The sequence below is a fragment of the Rissa tridactyla genome, chromosome 10 (genome assembly GCF_028500815.1).
Source record: "Rissa tridactyla isolate bRisTri1 chromosome 10, bRisTri1.patW.cur.20221130, whole genome shotgun sequence".
Taxonomy (NCBI): Eukaryota; Metazoa; Chordata; class Aves; order Charadriiformes; family Laridae; genus Rissa; species Rissa tridactyla.
In genome coordinates, this window is record NC_071475.1 from 22,384,000 (window position 1) to 22,400,199 (window position 16,200).

Sequence of the window (16,200 nt, forward strand, 5' to 3'; positions counted from 1 at the left end):
AATTACCTTAGTTAAACAGTAATAAAGCTTGAAGTTCTGTGATTACAGAGAGATGAAAGTCTTTGCGACTTAACCTGTAGCTAAAAAAAATGCTGTGTCGAAGGCCTGCAGTGCTGGTGGTGTCTGTAGTCTACTTTTCCATTCCTGTAGAACTTGGCGATGCAGCTTGGTTATGAAGATCCTGCAGATGCTGCTTCTTAGTACTCCGGTGCTTAACTGCTTTGTTATCACTGAGTAATTTTTGTGTGTCTGGAAAGTAGTGTTGTTCTCAGAGATTTTTTTTTTTTTTAACAAAATGGGATTTATAAGCTGAGAAATGCAAACCAAGATGGAACTGCAAAAAGGACAAAATTATTCCAACTCATCTTCCGTTTCTCTTCGTATTCAGTCTCAATCGTATTCCAGTTCTCTTCCTTGACAACTTTGTGTAGAGGTCAGTTCAGAATATTGATGCTGCTGTTTCAAGTGTCAGTTGTTCCAAAGTTAACGAGATGAACAAGCCGTTAGTGATTTCAGAAACTGTGGGGACTTGTGAAAATCAAACCTAGTATTTCATTTGTTCCATGTTAATCTTTTCCACTAACACCGAGGCATGTCCTCATTCCTTTTGGAGACCAGTCCCATGACAAACTCCAGAGTAGTGCTTTTCACACGGATCAGGAAGGCAGAGAGATAAATGTATAATAGATTGTTTTCTACAAACAGGGCTCTCTGAAGGGCTAGCGTTCTCTGGAAAGGGAAATTTTATTTTATTAAAATCAACGGGAGTCATTGAATAAATCCTCACTGAAAACCAGTCTTCCCAGTGTGGTTTTTAGACCAGCCCCAAAGGGTTGATGCAGTTTCTGCGCTGCGTGGTCTGTGGATGGTGGAACACGGGCGTCTGGAGAACGAGGGAGAGTCTTTGTGGCCAGACGTGTCGTGTGGGTTCCCGAGGCGCAGGGAATTTATCTGTGTGGATGTTCCCTGTAGAGGTAGCGGGCTGTGCTGGGAGAATGCGGAGGAGTCTGGTCCATGGGCCAGCCTTTCTGAATCCATGTCTCGTTACACCGTCACTGTGGGAACCCGGGGATCGGCTGTGTGAATGTGTGAAAGGCCCGCAAAGAGTACACTGCCCTTCCTGAGTGGAGAAACTAAGCACATGGAAGAATACAAAGCTTTTTTTTTGGGTTTTTTTTTTGTGAACTGAAAGTGCTGCGGTAACACTACAGGCGACAAGCATGGGATTTCTTTTCCAGAAGGGCTGGTTGCTCCTGCCAAGTGCGAGGGAGCCGCCATGCTGGAGTAGAGCACTGCGCAGAAGTACGTGGGTTTTGAGAGAATCCCAGACTGGCAGGGGTTGGAAGGGACCTCTGGAGACCATCTAGTCCAACCCCCTGCCAGAGCAGGGTCACCCAGAGCAGGTGGCACAGGAACGTGTCCAGGGTTTGGAATATCTCCAGAGGAGACTCCACCACCTCTCTGGGCAGCCTGTGCCAGGGCTTTGGCCCCCTCAAAGTAAAGAAGCTTTTCCTCATGTTGAGATGGAATTTCCCGTGTTGCAGTTTGTGTCCGTTACCCCTTGTCCTGTCGCTGGGCACCACCGAGAAGAGTCTGGCCCCATCCTCCTGACACCCGCCCTTTAGCTAGAGCACTGACGATCTCCCCTCTCAGCCTGCTCTGCTCCAGGCTGAACAGCCCCAGGGCTCCCAGCCTGTCCTCAGCACGGAGATGCTCCAGTCCCCTCAGCAACTCCGTAGCCCTGAGATCCCTACAGGCTTCAAATCATTCGCAGCGAAAATGCTGTTTTACGTTAAGACTAACAGAAACCACTGCGCAACACAAAATTTTGCAGCCGGGAGTTTATAGTTCGGCCCGTCGCCCGCAGCGGACCGGGAGGCAGGATGGTCCCCGTCCATCCCGGGGAGGGGACGGGGCCCGCGGGGTGCCGGGACGGGGACTCTCGCCCCCGTGTAGGAGACCGAGCTTCGCGCCCTTCCCGCCCCTCCCCCGTCCCCGGGCCGCTTCCGCTTCCGGGTCACGGCCCTTCTCCTTCCGGGAGGCCGTTGGCGGGCAACCGGCGGGCGCCATGGTGAGTGCGGGTCCTCTCCCCTTACAGCCTTCCCCCGGCGGGCAGCGCTCCCCGCTCCCGCTTTGCCCGGCGATGGGGGCTCGGCGGAGAGTCCCCCCGGGCGGGCCGGCGAGGATGAGGGGCGAGGCGGGGGGCCCGGTGTCCGTCCGTTCGCGGCGGGGGGCGGGCGGGGAGCGAGGCGCTGCCGGGGCCCCCTTCGTAATGCCCGTCTGTTTTCTGTCTTTCAGGCGCGGAACGCGGAAAAGGCCATGTAAGTAGGGCTGGGGCCGCACCCCCCCGCCCCCTCCCCACACACACACACTTCCCGAGCCGTGGGGACGCGTGTTCGGCCTTTTTTGAAACCCCCGGGAGTTTAATGATGCTTTTTTGGGTACTTCGTGTCCGTGTGGTGCTGGTCTGGAGGCTGTGGGAGCAGGGGGGTACGAGGCCTCTGGTGGCGTGGAGCTGCCTGGCTGTGTGGAGGGGAAACGCTGGAGGAGAAATGTGGTGGCGCAGGGTCTGTGGGTGCTGCGGCTTTGGGCAGGTGCTATCTTTGGAACAGGCCAGATAGGAATTGGTTTAAGTATAATTCTCCTTGCTTGGGAGAGTGGCGTGGGCTAAACCATTGGGTTTTAACAGATTTATTTTTGTATGGGCTTTCCTGGCCGCTTTTCAAAAATGTTGGCAGACCACATATTTAGAATGACTAGACTAGAGGGTCTTGCAGCCCAGAAAGTCCCCCCGCAGCCTGGGCTGCATCCCCAGCAGCGTGGGCAGCAGGGCGAGGGGGGGATTCTGCCCCGCTCTGGGGAGACCCCCCTGCAGGGCTGCCTCCAGCGCTGGGGCACCAACAGCAGAAGGACACGGAGCTGTTGGAGCGGGGCCAGTGGAGACCCCAGAGATGCTGGGGGGGCTGGAGCCCCTCTGCTGTGAGGACAGGCTGAGAGAGCTGGGGGGGTTCAGCCTGGAGAAGAGAAGGCTCCGGGGAGACCTTGGAGTCCCTTCCAGTCCCTAAAGGGGCTCCAGGAAAGCTGGGAAGGGACTCTGGATCAGGGAGGGGAGCCATGGGACGAGGGGGAATGGTTTTAAACTGAAAGAGGGGAGATTTAGATGAGATCTGAGGAAGAAATTCTTTGCTGTGAGGGTGGTGACCCCCTGGCCCAGGTTGCCCAGAGAAGCTGTGGCTGCCCCATCCCTGGAGGGGTTCAAGGCCAGGTTGGACGGGGCTTGGAGCGACCTGGGCTGGTGGGAGGTGTCCCTGCCCAGGGCAGGGGGTGGCACTGGATGGGCTTTAAGGTCCCTTCCAACCTAAACCATTCTGTGATATGTCTCATGTTTGTTCTTTTTCCTGAAATACTATCTGAGTTTGCAGTAGTAACTCAGAGAGGGGCTGAAGAGACTACAGCTCTCTAATACCTTGCGAGGTGCTCTCTTATGGTGACTCCATCCGGTGCATCTGGGACACTGGATTGGATGTTGTGGTTTTCCTTCTGGAAATACCTCTTAACAGCAGATGGAGCCTAGATAATTGACTTAGATGCAGGGTATAGGTATGCTATTAAAAGGTATTAAATGCTCTCTCAATTGTTTTGTACTTTTAAATGTAATTATTAAATGTCTAGTAAATAAATAAAAATAAAATGACTACAATAATAAAAAAACTCTAGTCTGTGTAGTCTCTGCTCAGTTGTGAGAGACTCAAAAGATTTTGATAACATTAATAATCTGGGTTATTGACTGCTGCTTTCCTTACTGAAGCTTTTTTCTCCTGAGTTTGCTTTTTGATGTGTCCCTTGCTAACTCATGTAAGCTTTACATTTGTGCTTATAACTTGTTGATATTCTTTTGCTGCTAATATCTATATACTTACATATATCTATATGCTAAACAGAAAAATTAATTAGCTGATTACCAGGAGTTATATTTATCTCAAATTAATCTCTGAGGATTTCTCGTGTTGAAGGAGTCGCTAGCCAGAAAGGCTAGACAATTAATATGTTGAAGCTTTTGTTTTCTACAGACTGTAATTAAGTTCATAATCAACATCCGGAGCAGAACTTGTTCCTGGCAAAATGTAGATTTGTAAAAGTAGATTGTAAAAGTAAATCTGTTTCCTTTCTTTAGGACGGCCTTGGCAAGGTTTCGGCAAGCTCAGCTTGAGGAAGGAAAGGTTAAGGTATGATGTCAGAAGACTAGAGCTTTTTTATCTGTAATCAAGAGTGGAATGCAAGCCACGTGCAGAGCTGCCTGACCGCTGTCAGAGGTCAGGTGCCAGACACGGGTATCCTATAGCAGCATGGCATTGGTTATCTGGAAAGCAGATTTCACAGTGATGCGAAACAGAAGCGGCAAAGAGAATTTTCTTAACTAAATAACCCATTATAAAATCTGTGTATGTTTATGTTTCAGAGGTGTGTTGTCTTGGCTGCTGAGAAGAAAATGAAAATTGAACCCATTTTTTTTTGATGTAATGTATGTAGATTATGTAGTAGTTAAAAAAACAAACAAACAAACAAAAAACCCAACAAAACCAAACCAAACTACAATAATGTTATAAATGGAGGCAGCACGCTGGGCAGAAAATTACGTTACTTTTGGGACTGAAGTTACGTCCTTCTGCAACTGCTTACACAGACTGATTCACATACACTTACTGCCAGTAATCACAAGGTTTGTTTGGATTTCTTACCAGAAGAGGGAGAGAAATCCTCATAATCTTGTTCATTGGTATATTCTGACAAAACAGTAACCATGAAACAGGATCTTCAGAGTCATTGTGAACTCGAGGCTTGCATGAGACGTAACGTTGGCATGTTATTAACCCAACGCGTGATAGCTGTGGATCTGTTCATAATTGTCTTCACTGTCATGCAACTTTTTTTTGATTGGTGTAAGATTGACAAAAAAATGGACTTGGCAACTTCATAATTTAAAAAACCCCACCGCTACAGTGAGAGAAATAGCATCCCTAAACCCACACAGAACCTTAAAGACTGATTCTCAGCTATCTCTGGGTATTCCTGAACATTTTTCACTCAATCTTAACTCAAATTGCAAGAATATTTATTTGGGGATCAGACTGTTCTCAGTAACTTTTTTTTTTGGTACAGGTTTATAATTTTTAATTTTCGGTAACTGACAAAGGAATTCTGGAAACTGACTGAGGTGTCCTATGTTTGCACCTTAAGAAGTGGTGTTTTACACGCGAGTGTGAGCAATATGAAACAGTAAAGTGGAAAACAACAGTTTGGGGAAACTGTAGTGGAAAAGTATCCATGAATAATAGCCAGAGAATAAGATGGAATAGAGTTTCCGGTATACCGTGTAAAGGAAGGCTTTCTAATATATAAAATAAAATATATAAAAGGTCGAGCTGTGGAAGTACTATAGGGAAAGGTCACTACGCAGAGTCCTAGAGGTCCGATGCAATATTAGTTTGTTTAAGCAAGTCAATGGAATGTGAAGAAGGTTGGGAAAAAGGTGTTTTGGATAAACTAGTTGGGAGAGTACAAAATTATCTTGGAAAAAATATTACATTATTTAGACAGTAGCAATTGAGAAACAAAGGCCTAAACTTAATCGCTACTTGGAAGACGGAGGATTTTATTTAGGTGCTGGTACGATGGAAATGATGATACAATTCAACTGCCCTAAGTGGAAAGTTAATTTGTATTGAAGAGGATTGTGGGGTGTTTTGAAAAAACACGTGACAGATTTGAAGTAGATTTTTGTATTTTGTGATAGTTTAATTTGGCAGGGCTGTAAATCAGCATTGTTTTCCACTTACTAAAAATTGGTGGGAGCAGAAGGCACTGGAGCTTGGTAGCATAGTTTGGGATTAATCAAGCAATAAAGTTTGCATGAAATGCTGTGAATATATTGATGCTAGGTTAAAACTTCATGGTGTGTGGCTTTCTGTCAAACAGGAACGAAGACCTTTCCTTGCATCAGAGTGCAATGAATTGCCTAAAGCTGAGAAATGGAGGCGACAGGTAATGTCAAGATGTAGATTTTTCTAATTCTACAGTAGGTAGAACTTCAGCGCTTTCCATTTAGACACCCTGCTTACAATTTTTTTTCAGACTTCTTCAGTATGCTGACAGTTAAATCACAGAATAGTTTAGATTAAAGGAGAAGCCGCTCCCCTAGCATTCACAGCCCATTTGGGGGGTCCCATACACACCACCCGAGTCTGTCACTGCCAGCACCAGGGTCTCTTCGCGCTGGGCAAATTCCTCCTCCTTTGGGCTCGACCCTGTGTTTCCTCAGGCATTGAGTTTTATAAAAATAAATAATTTAATTGAAAGGTACAGCAGCAGGGTCAGCTAGCTGGGTGCCTCCAGAGAGGGACACCGAACAAAGAAACCCCTGGGCAATTATACTCTTTCCATCTCTATACCTGCCCCTCACGCGCTCTTCACGAGTCTTTTAGTCTAATGGTGATTTTTGGTTTGAGGTGTTCTAACGCTGTGTTGGATTCTTTTTCTGTGTTGAGGCAGGCTGGCCGTTGACTGCTCTTATCTTGTTGATTTGCTGTCTCTGCTGGTGGTTGTGGCCTCCTTATCTTCTCATTTACGCTTCGTCTGCACCTGTGCTCGCTGGCAGAACATGGGGAACTGAAAAGTCCCAGACATAGGGAAAACACTACCAAAACATCAGCATAGTTTTCCTCCAACTAAAAAAATAAACACAGCACTGTACCAGCTGCTGGGAAAATTACGAAGAAAAGTTAACTCTGTTGCAGCCTAAAGGCTTCAGCAAATCTAGCTACTCGTGCCAAGTAGAGCTAGGCAAACAGCATAAATCACACCAAGTAATTTACTCTAATTAAAGCTAAACAACTAGTCTCTCTCAGCAAAGATCATATAGTTCCCCACGGTGTTCAAAGCAGTCCTACCCCATTCAGTTGCTCAGGGCCGTGTCCCACTGATTTTTTTAATACCTTCAGGGATTTGTATTCTGCAACTTTTTGGGGCCCCTGTGCCAGTGTTTGATTACCTTCTTAATGATTTTTTTTTTCCCCTTGAATTTAATCAGAATTTCCCCCATCCCAACTGGTGTTTGTTGCTACTCGTCCCATTGTCATGCACCTCTCAAATGGTCTGGCTCCGGCCTCTGTACACCCTCCCCTGGGTAGCTGAAGACAGCAATAGGTTATTCCCTTTTCGTCTTCTCTTGAGACGGATCAAACCCAGTTCTCTCTTAGCCTTTCTCTATACTTCATGTGCTCCTGCCTTCATCACATGTACTGCTATAAAAATGTTTACTTCAGTTTTAAGCTTCTGGGATGCTATATTTGTGTCTGAATAAAACCTGTGTTGATATTTGAAATTGATAGGCTCAGGTCCATTTGCTAGACCAAAAAGCAAACTTAGAAGTTGGATCTTTCTATGGTTGTGGTGGGTTGTTGGGTTTTTTTAGCTTTTTCTAGCTTTTTTTTTTTTTTTGAGAAATTAACTTTTGTGTTCTTACTTAACTAGATCATTGGGGAAATTTCCAAGAAAGTGGCACAGATTCAAAATGGTAAGATTTTTCTAATTACATTCTATTTTTTTGAATCTCCAGTCCTAAGCGGTTTCAGTAGAAATCACATTTCATGTGAACTATGCTGTTTCCATTGCATAAATTCTGAAATTACTCTGGTGCTTCTAGTAAACTGCCTAATTTATTGCCTTTTTCCCTTCTAACAGCTGGATTAGGTGAATTCAGAATTCGGGACCTGAATGATGAAATAAACAAACTTCTGAGGGAGAAAGGACACTGGGAATTCAGAATAAAGGAGCTGGGAGGTCCTGATTATGCTGTAAGTGTGGATTATTTTGTACTACCTGGTTCTTGTGGGGTTGTTTGAACTGGTTTAACATACCTCCTTTCTCAATCCTTTAATCTACTAAGATGCCCAGGAAATACAAGATGCAAAAGGAATACAATTTTAAACAATCAATTCTGTTCGTTTTCCAGCGGATTGGACCAAAAATGTTAGATCATGAAGGGAAAGAAGTTCCAGGAAACAGAGGTTACAAGTATTTTGGAGCTGCAAAGGATTTACCAGGAGTTAGAGAACTTTTTGAAAAGGAGCGTAAGTAAATTGCAACTCTTCCCAGACATGAATCTCCCTAGTAATATCTCTTGGGTAGAAGGTCTGTTGCAGTATCTGGGGAATGCGAGTAACAGCATATCCTGGGCTATGCCTGAGATTGGCTAAATGAAATGCTGAACACAAGTAATTAATTAAAAGCTATTTCTTTGGGCAAAGAGCCCTTTTGGCTGTTTGCAGTTTAATTAAAGAAATAGAAAAAAGTAAACTGTGTTTTCTCCCAGGAGTTCAGAATAGCAAGGACTAATGTTCTGTAGAAACCTTCCAGCATAACAGGTTAATTTTATTTATAAGTTCAAAGTACTCTGAGTTCATAATTTTAAAAAAAAAAAAAAAGTTGGCTTGAACATAATTTTAGAAGCAGGAGTCAGCGTTCATAATAGGAAAACCTAGATGTAAGTGGATAAAGCCTTATATTTTGATTTATCATAGAAGGAGCGGGAATTACTTGGCCCTGAAAATGAGGCAGGCCTGCTCAGTCAGCTTCTTTTTGCCATTCCCATTTCCCAATGGGAATTCCCATTTGCCGTTTCCCAAAAACTATGGGAAGTACCACGTGATCTGGGGGATCTTGGGACAGTTTTTTAGTTCCTTTCATATAGTAGTCTTGCTCAGTACTGGGACTCCAGTACAGGGGGAAAACAACCGTGTTCATGATGGTGTAGAATTGCCACAGGGTGGGAACTGGCCAATATGAAGCTTTGGGTTATGTATTCAAACAGTTTTGTGTGAGCCAGAGTAAAATACCAGTACTTCTGATACTGACAGCAGTTCAGATCATCCGTTGGTAGCCATAGTTGCTGGGAGGCTGGTAGCAACTGGCAATGCCCAGCAAGCTGTCATGTGGACCTGGGTGAACGATAGTCGTGTGTTCTTGCAGCCCTCCCACCGCCTCGGAAAACTCGAGCTGAGCTGATGAAGTCCATTGATGCAGAATACTATGGGTACAGGGATGAAGACGATGGTATTCTGGAGCCACTGGAACAAGAGCACGAAAAGAAAGGTATGTGAGATTCAAAACATGCAGAAATCAGTCCAAGAAGGGGTGATGACGGACTCTGAAGTTGTCTTTTCTTTTTTTCCCCGCTGCGGGTGTTGTCTTGTGCTTAGCTGTCAGATTCTGTCACGTAGGTACCCAAATCACTGTTGTGTAAGGCATTTTCGTGGGGCAGAGGCGTGCTTTATAGTTTGCTTTCATCTTTACTACTGTTAATGATTTAATATTATCAGCAAGTGATTCGCTATTGAAACAAAATCTCCTTCCCCCCTGCCCCCCCCAACCTTTTTCATGCTTAAGAATGTAGAAGAGTAGGTTGCATCAGAGAGATCGTTGGAATTCAAGCAGTTATTTCCCTCCTTTGTGAAAACTGTCATCTGTTGCCCGTCTCTCTCTTATTATTTATCCATAAACATAGCTGTTTAGTTTTCTCGGAGATTAGAGGGGGCCTTCTGGAAACCCTGAAGTCTAGGTGGCCTAGGTTATCTATCCCCATGTCATCTATCTCAGAACTTCAACACACTTGTGAATATATCTTCCTTTGAAACCCGTACTTTCTCAATAGATAATATTTGTCCATGTGTCTGCTCACTTAGTTCTCTAGCTTTGTTTCTACTGACTTGCTGGGTAAAGACATCAGGATTATGAGTCTAATTCCTGAAACCCTCTTTAAAATTAAGCACTGTGTGCCATCATCTGAAATTTGTGTAGCTTTAAGCAAGAGGCCACCTGCCACCTTTAAGAGCTTAGCTGTTTTCTAAATTACAAGTTGTTGAGCTTGTAACTGTGTTCAGTACTTAGTATCTCTTCGTGTGGTCATCCACGTCTTATATTTATCCCTTCTCGATGTGCGAGTTCATCACAGTATTGTGTTAGACATCATGCCTTGTCGGTTAGATTATAGGACAGGGAGGAAGAGGAGAATAAAGGAACTGTTTCACTTATCTGTGTCCTGCAGCGTAGTCTACAGCCTTAAAGCAAGCGAAGGGCAGCTGGCTGGCAGACCACTGATAGCGTAAGAAGGGAAGTTGTGTGGTGCAGCGCTCCCAGAGCAACCCCCTGCTCAGTGTTCATCTTGCTAATTGCAGACAGGAGAGGTAGCTCGTCTGGATTCGTATGGTTATTTAAGATAATTATCATCATTGATAATTGTGCTATTTGAAATAACAGAGCGAGAGATGCTAACAGAAGCAATAGGTGTACTGTTAATGCACAATAGCTAAGATTCTCTTAGGGTCACTTGTCTGGGCTCTTGTGGCTTTTACCTTGTAATCATCAGAGTTAAATTTTTGTGAAACGAAGTATTGAAAAAGCTTGTCAATTTGGGGTACTTTTTCTTGTTACAAAACCACACAAAAATGCAGCCGCATGCCACTGGTTAGTTAGATCTTGCTTTCTCAGGGCGAGCATTTTAAGGTTTGATCTTTGAGAGCTAGGGGGAATGACTGCTGCCTTCTATTGTTGTAGGCATTTCGTACTGCCTAGCTGCATTAATCTTGCACCTCCCCAGGATTTTTAGACCCTGGTGATGTCACTGATTAAGCTTCTTAAAATGGGTTTCGGCGCTCTTACTAGCGCTCTGTTAGTGCTAGCGGATCCAGCAGCCTAGCAGCGAGTTACAGAATTGGAATCGTGCTACAGAGTAAGAGACGATACGCTATGCACTGAAAAGAGAGAGACTTATGTGGATGGTCAAGTTAAGGAGTGTAATCATTAATTAACTACACAGTGATCAACATTCCTATAGGTGTTGACATGCTACAGGGCTGTGAGAGACGCGTAGCCTCTGTGACCCCCGTTATTCAGTTCAGAAAGTAGGTTGATACTTATCCGTGACATGTAGAGTGTAAAATCTACCCAAGGCATACTAAGGCATTAGCAAGTACCAGACTCACAATGCTAGCATTAGGTTTTGCTCAGACCACGTTGATATTATTTTATTAGATACTACATCAAGGTTCTACAGTAAGCGTGTGTTACCAATGCAGAGGATTTAAGCGGGAGGTTTAAGTCTGTTGGAAAAGCTTTGGAAATAGGACCATGCTGCTTTAAGTTGCCATTTTCCTTTGCTAACCAGTTATAGCAGAAGCAGTGGAAAAATGGAAAATGGAGAGAGAAGCGCGACTTGCAAGAGGTGAGGAGGAGGAGGAAGAGGAAGTAAACATCTATGCTGTCAATGATGATGAGGTATGTGATGGTTAAGGTGATGTAACATTTCATGTGTCTTTTGTGCTGCCTTCTCGGACGTAGAGTTATTTTGTCGAGAACCTGTCTGCTGCTGCGTTCTGCCCTTGTCTCTGCTGAACGTACTATACAATGGTCCCTGTTTGGTAAAAACGGGTAGTAGATGAGTACGCTTGGTCCAAGTTGAGAGAGCGATGAAAGCTGGCAGCTAGGGAGGACTTTTTACTCAAGTGGGAAACAACTAACAGCTGAGACCTTGTTAGGATTTAACTGTCACTGTCTGGAATGCTGGTTATTTGTGAGGGAGTGTGTTGTTAACATTGATCATTCTTGCTCCTAAGCACAATCTACATCCGTAAGAGCACAAGTAGTTCTGTGTACAGTATAACTTCACACTGTCAATGCACAGCAAAACCAAGGGTTGCTGGGGTCTTGTTTATAGTGGAATCCTGACACAGCAAGGCTTTGCTTACGCTGCAGTCACTGCTGTGACATGGCACTTGTTTCTTTATTCTCCTGGCTCCCAACACCAGTAAGAGAAGTGAGGAACGTTGCCACGCTCTCCAAGGGTACTAGAAGCTAGTTCTTATTTCGCAATCTACGTCTAAGCGGGTTTATCACAAGAATAAAAAAGAGGTAGTCCATAAGGTAAAACTGGTGGTTCCTTCAGCACCCTGTTTTATTTGTATTGTCTCATGATTCATAAGCCCAGCTCTCAGGTGTGAGAACAAAGCGGTACAGAGCTATAAAGGGAAGCAGTACATATATTTTTATAGCACTTGCTTTCTTCTTGGTTAGCTGGCTGCTCTTTTGTTTATAGCTTTGCTGTGGCAGCCGGAGAGCTATGGAAGAGGGGGAATATAGCTGTACATTCATGCCTATGCCACAGCAGAGGAAAAGCCGATAATCCTGAAAACGTCAAGGAGCAGGATCTGAATGTGATGCTTGTCATTTTCCTTTGTTGTTTGGTGCTATTCACCTACTACTTGTGTTTGTAGTGTTGATCATGTTCTATCTGGTGCCTTCTGGCAAAGGAAGTAAAAAAGGTTTTCTTTGGATGGCCTCTTTAGAAAGTAAACTTGATGTGGTTTGATTTTTTTTTTTTTTTTTTTTTTAGTCTGATGAGGAAGGTGGCAAGGAAAAAGACGGTGAAGAAGGCCAACAGAAATTTATTGCACATGTTCCAGTGCCATCTCAACAGGAGGTAAGACATAACAAAATTAAGATAAGGAGATGCACTTTGGCTTTTGCAAAACACAGGTCTTAACTTGTGGTAGGTCATCAGTAAAAGCATCCTTGATTTGTTGTTTCTGTGACTTGACTCTGTATCCGCTTAATCCTCTTGCAAATGCTGTGGAACTGGCTGGAAATATGGTATCAGTGCCATAACCCTTATCACCTGAGAATTTCCAAAACCTTCATAAGTATTACATAAATTGGAAAGTGTTGTGGTGTTACGATAAGATAGCCCTGATTGCCTAATATATCTTTACTGTGCTTTTCCGCTAACGGTCTAACTTTTTTTAAATTCAGTGAGATGATTTCTGAGTTGCAGGATTTGCTCTCCTAAGTTTTCTAAAATAATTTTGGTGGCATGACCTTGAATTGACTATTATATTTTGAAAGTGCTCTAGTGTATGTATAACTTTAACAGCGACAGGTTGTTCGAAATATAACTCAGGCAGGAAGGTTCTGGAGTTACATATCGTTTGGTAGACGTGCCTTTACATCACGCAGATAGCATGTGGCGGTTTGTCCCCTGCTGCCATCTTGTCAGATAACGATGCTGTATTCTCCTGTGAAGTCAGGATCCTGCCCATTTAACACAATACACATGTAATGGCTTGTCAAAACTGCAGGAGAGAAATAATGATTGAAAACATTGCTCTCTGGCCGATGGTATTCTCTAAATGAAAAGAGCATAACTGAGATTCAAAACTGGTTTTCTAATACATAGTCACTGCTTTACACACAGTCTTTTCTAAGGAGATGGTAGGCAGTGTAATCTTTTCTCTTTTTTAGTGGCAAATCACTCCATACCTTATGCATAGGCATTGTGCCTTGGGATTGTGCCTTCTAGATTCTAAATTACAAAAAGCTACGGTTCAGAACACTTATTTTTGAGAGATGCCCTGTGCAGTTTAGGCAAATACAAAATAATTACTGAGATTAAAACAAGTCTTGTGTGTTGTTAGTAGATCTTTAAAGTACATGCTTGTTTAAGAATTACGTGTTGCTGGCACTTTTAGACAAAATGTGGGTCAGAGGTTCGTAGCCATTGCTGATGTGACAGGCACACTCGCTAAACTGTTCTTTCAGGGGTGTGGACTAATGTGGCTCAACTCCACCTGTTCTGCATTTGTTAAAGCTATGTCCGAGACAAAGTCTGAAACAAAATTCAAGTGACTGTACAGGGAGTGAAATAAAATGGCAGCTACCATCCTAATTAAAAGGTGTGGGAGCATAGATCTGAAACGGAGGCATCTATTTTACTGCTTCTTTTGACTTCCGTGAGCTTCAGCTGAGTATTAAAAAAGGTACTCCTGACTCATCTTAATTCAACTGCCTTTACGCTGGTACACATCTCTGACTTTCACAGTCTGTTTCCTGTGGTTTTCTTCTGTCGCAATAGCTAAGCGTGCTAGGTTTTGGCATCTTAATTAAGCTGAATGTCATCCTATTTTTATACTTGCAGATTGAGGAAGCTCTTGTACGGAGAAAGAAGATGGAGCTTCTTCAGAAGTATGCCAGTGAAACCCTCATGGCACAGAGTGAAGAAGCAAAAACACTTCTAGGATTGTAACATGGCACCAGGATGTGTTTCTGCATAATCCATCTAAAAGCAGCAGGTTCATATACTCTGGTAGCGATCACTTCTGGCTCCGCAAGTCCCTTTGGGTGGTAAGAGTAAACTGATGAAGTTTCAGTGTGCGCTGCAGCAGGAAAACCATCACTTTGGTTTGTCCGATTGCACTTCAGTGCTGAGAAAGATTAGACCTAAGTTAACTTGTCTCTGCATCTCCAGCGACTGTCTGCAGTCCTTTTGCTTTGTAAAGTGGTCTGTGCAGTGGTGCCTCTTACAGATGGAACCGCAAACCCTGTTACTCCTTAAATCCGGAAGGAAAACTGACTGACGTTACTGCCGTTCTGTCTGCTGTATCCTGACTGTAGGTGTACGCATCTTCCTCAGGTGGATTTTTGCTGAGCTGAGTCCAGAAGTAACTTACTCTGTTATGCCTGGTTAGTTTACCAGAATAGCCTAGAACCTGTTTAGAGGTACCTCGATGGCAGATCTTACGAGTGACTTTGAAGTCGATTTGGTTCTTTATATAACACATGCGATACGTCTAAAAGCTCTTACCCTTCTTGTGGTTTGTAACCGTGCCTGGGTGAATTGCTTAAATGCTGGATATTTCAGCAACTATTGTAAATACTTCCAGCCTTGTTCAAATATTTTTAGTAAAACTTATTTACAACCTGATGTCTTGTTTCATTCTAGCTCAAAGGATTGTGTTGTTTCCCTATTTGTAGCCAAAGAATGGGATCATGAATAGCCATCCACGTAGGGATTTGAAGCTCTGCATCCCCTACTGCTCTTAGCTTGTGTGTCCCGTGGCAAGAGGCAGATTGCAGCAGAGCCTGCTCAGAGTCATAGGGGTGACTGATGTTGTTATATGGGTCCGAACGAAGGAAATTTTCAATTGGCCATCTGCAGCCATGGAGTAGAAGTGCTATCTCAGGAATATAGTATTTAACCACCACGTAACCGTGTCTGGGACTATTTAGAGTTTCTAGATGCTTTTAGTATTCAGCTCTGTTTATTGTAAAGAATCCGCTCCAGAACAATCGAAGCTCTAAATTAGAGGCAAGCTTTGTCTTACTTGATGTAAATGATTAAACAAAAAAAGCCTTGAAAGAGTGGGAAGCATAGCTGTGAAATTCAAATCTTAAAAGAATAAATCAGAAACTCAAGTATTGATTGCAAGCAGACACCTAACATTCCGAACACATCCTTCTCTCTTCCTCTTAACAGCGCAGTTTTCTCTGCTTTGTAATGACACACCAAATGAGTATGTTTATGACTTGTAATAATTTGTGTGCTCTGAGTTGCAAGCACCTATCCAAAGTTGTTTTTAGTTTTTGCTGCTGCCCCTTGAGTGTTTTCTCTTCTTGGGTTTAGAGAAGGTGATGTGCTTTTATCCACAGGCTATCTGTGTTGCTGTAAAAGACAACACTTCCCACAGTTCCTTCCCTGAAACCCTTGGCCACCAAGAATGGAAAAATAGGGTCTTTTCATGTTGGATGTGCTAACAGGTTTATGGTCTAGCAGTGCTGCATCCGACTAGTGCACTGCACCTCTGGAAGAGCCTACTATGTGAGGGGTAAAGGCTTTGTTGCCTGCTCCTAAGCCACTAACGAGTCCCTGGAGCTGAATAAATTGGCAGGCAGTCTGGTAAAGTATTTATCGCACTTCGGGAGTGCTTGTCACCAAGCTGTAGAGTGACTCGGGCAGGGGGGACATGATACCAACAAAAAAACTGGAGCAGCCAAATGGGCTTGCCAAAAAGGCAAAAAAAAGAGTTAAAGCTCTGTTGTGAACAGCCCCTTGCCAACCATGCTGCTGCTAGATGCTACATTTTTTCTTTTCGTTTATTTTTCTTTTTGTTCAGTACAACAACAGTTTCTCTTCTTGGGGAATGGTCCTGCTGTAGATTTGGTAAACTATATGCTGGAGATAACCCTGGGCATATGGGGTGAAAAACCCAAGTAGTTTTTATGGCCTGATACAGTCTGTGAGTTCGATAATACCGGTGGTCAGTCCCTTTTGTTACTGTATGAATCTGTAACATAGAAGACAGGAAACAGAAGTGT

At 43.8% G+C, this 16,200-nt stretch overlaps 1 protein-coding gene across 1 annotated transcript; it reads left to right on the top strand.

Annotated features, from left to right (window-relative positions):
* Positions 1-1,526: 1,526 nt before the first annotated feature.
* Positions 1,527-14,809, top strand: ISY1 (ISY1 splicing factor homolog). The gene is made up of 11 exons (XM_054216751.1): positions 1,527-2,071; positions 2,299-2,321; positions 4,175-4,226; positions 5,977-6,042; positions 7,531-7,573; positions 7,741-7,853; positions 8,012-8,129; positions 9,028-9,150; positions 11,222-11,331; positions 12,446-12,532; positions 14,024-14,809. The coding sequence occupies exons 1-11, from the start codon at positions 2,069-2,071 to the stop codon at positions 14,129-14,131; spliced, it is 846 nt and encodes a 281-aa protein (XP_054072726.1). The 5' UTR covers positions 1,527-2,068; the 3' UTR covers positions 14,132-14,809.
* Positions 14,810-16,200: the final 1,391 nt, after the last annotated feature.

Excerpts from the sequence above, each read along its gene's own strand:
- ISY1 (XM_054216751.1), top strand. Across the intron at positions 2,322-4,174 it reads CGGAACGCGGAAAAGGCCAT|GACGGCCTTGGCAAGGTTTC; the intron begins GTAAGTAGGGCT and ends TCCTTTCTTTAG. Across the intron at positions 4,227-5,976 it reads TTGAGGAAGGAAAGGTTAAG|GAACGAAGACCTTTCCTTGC; the intron begins GTATGATGTCAG and ends TCTGTCAAACAG.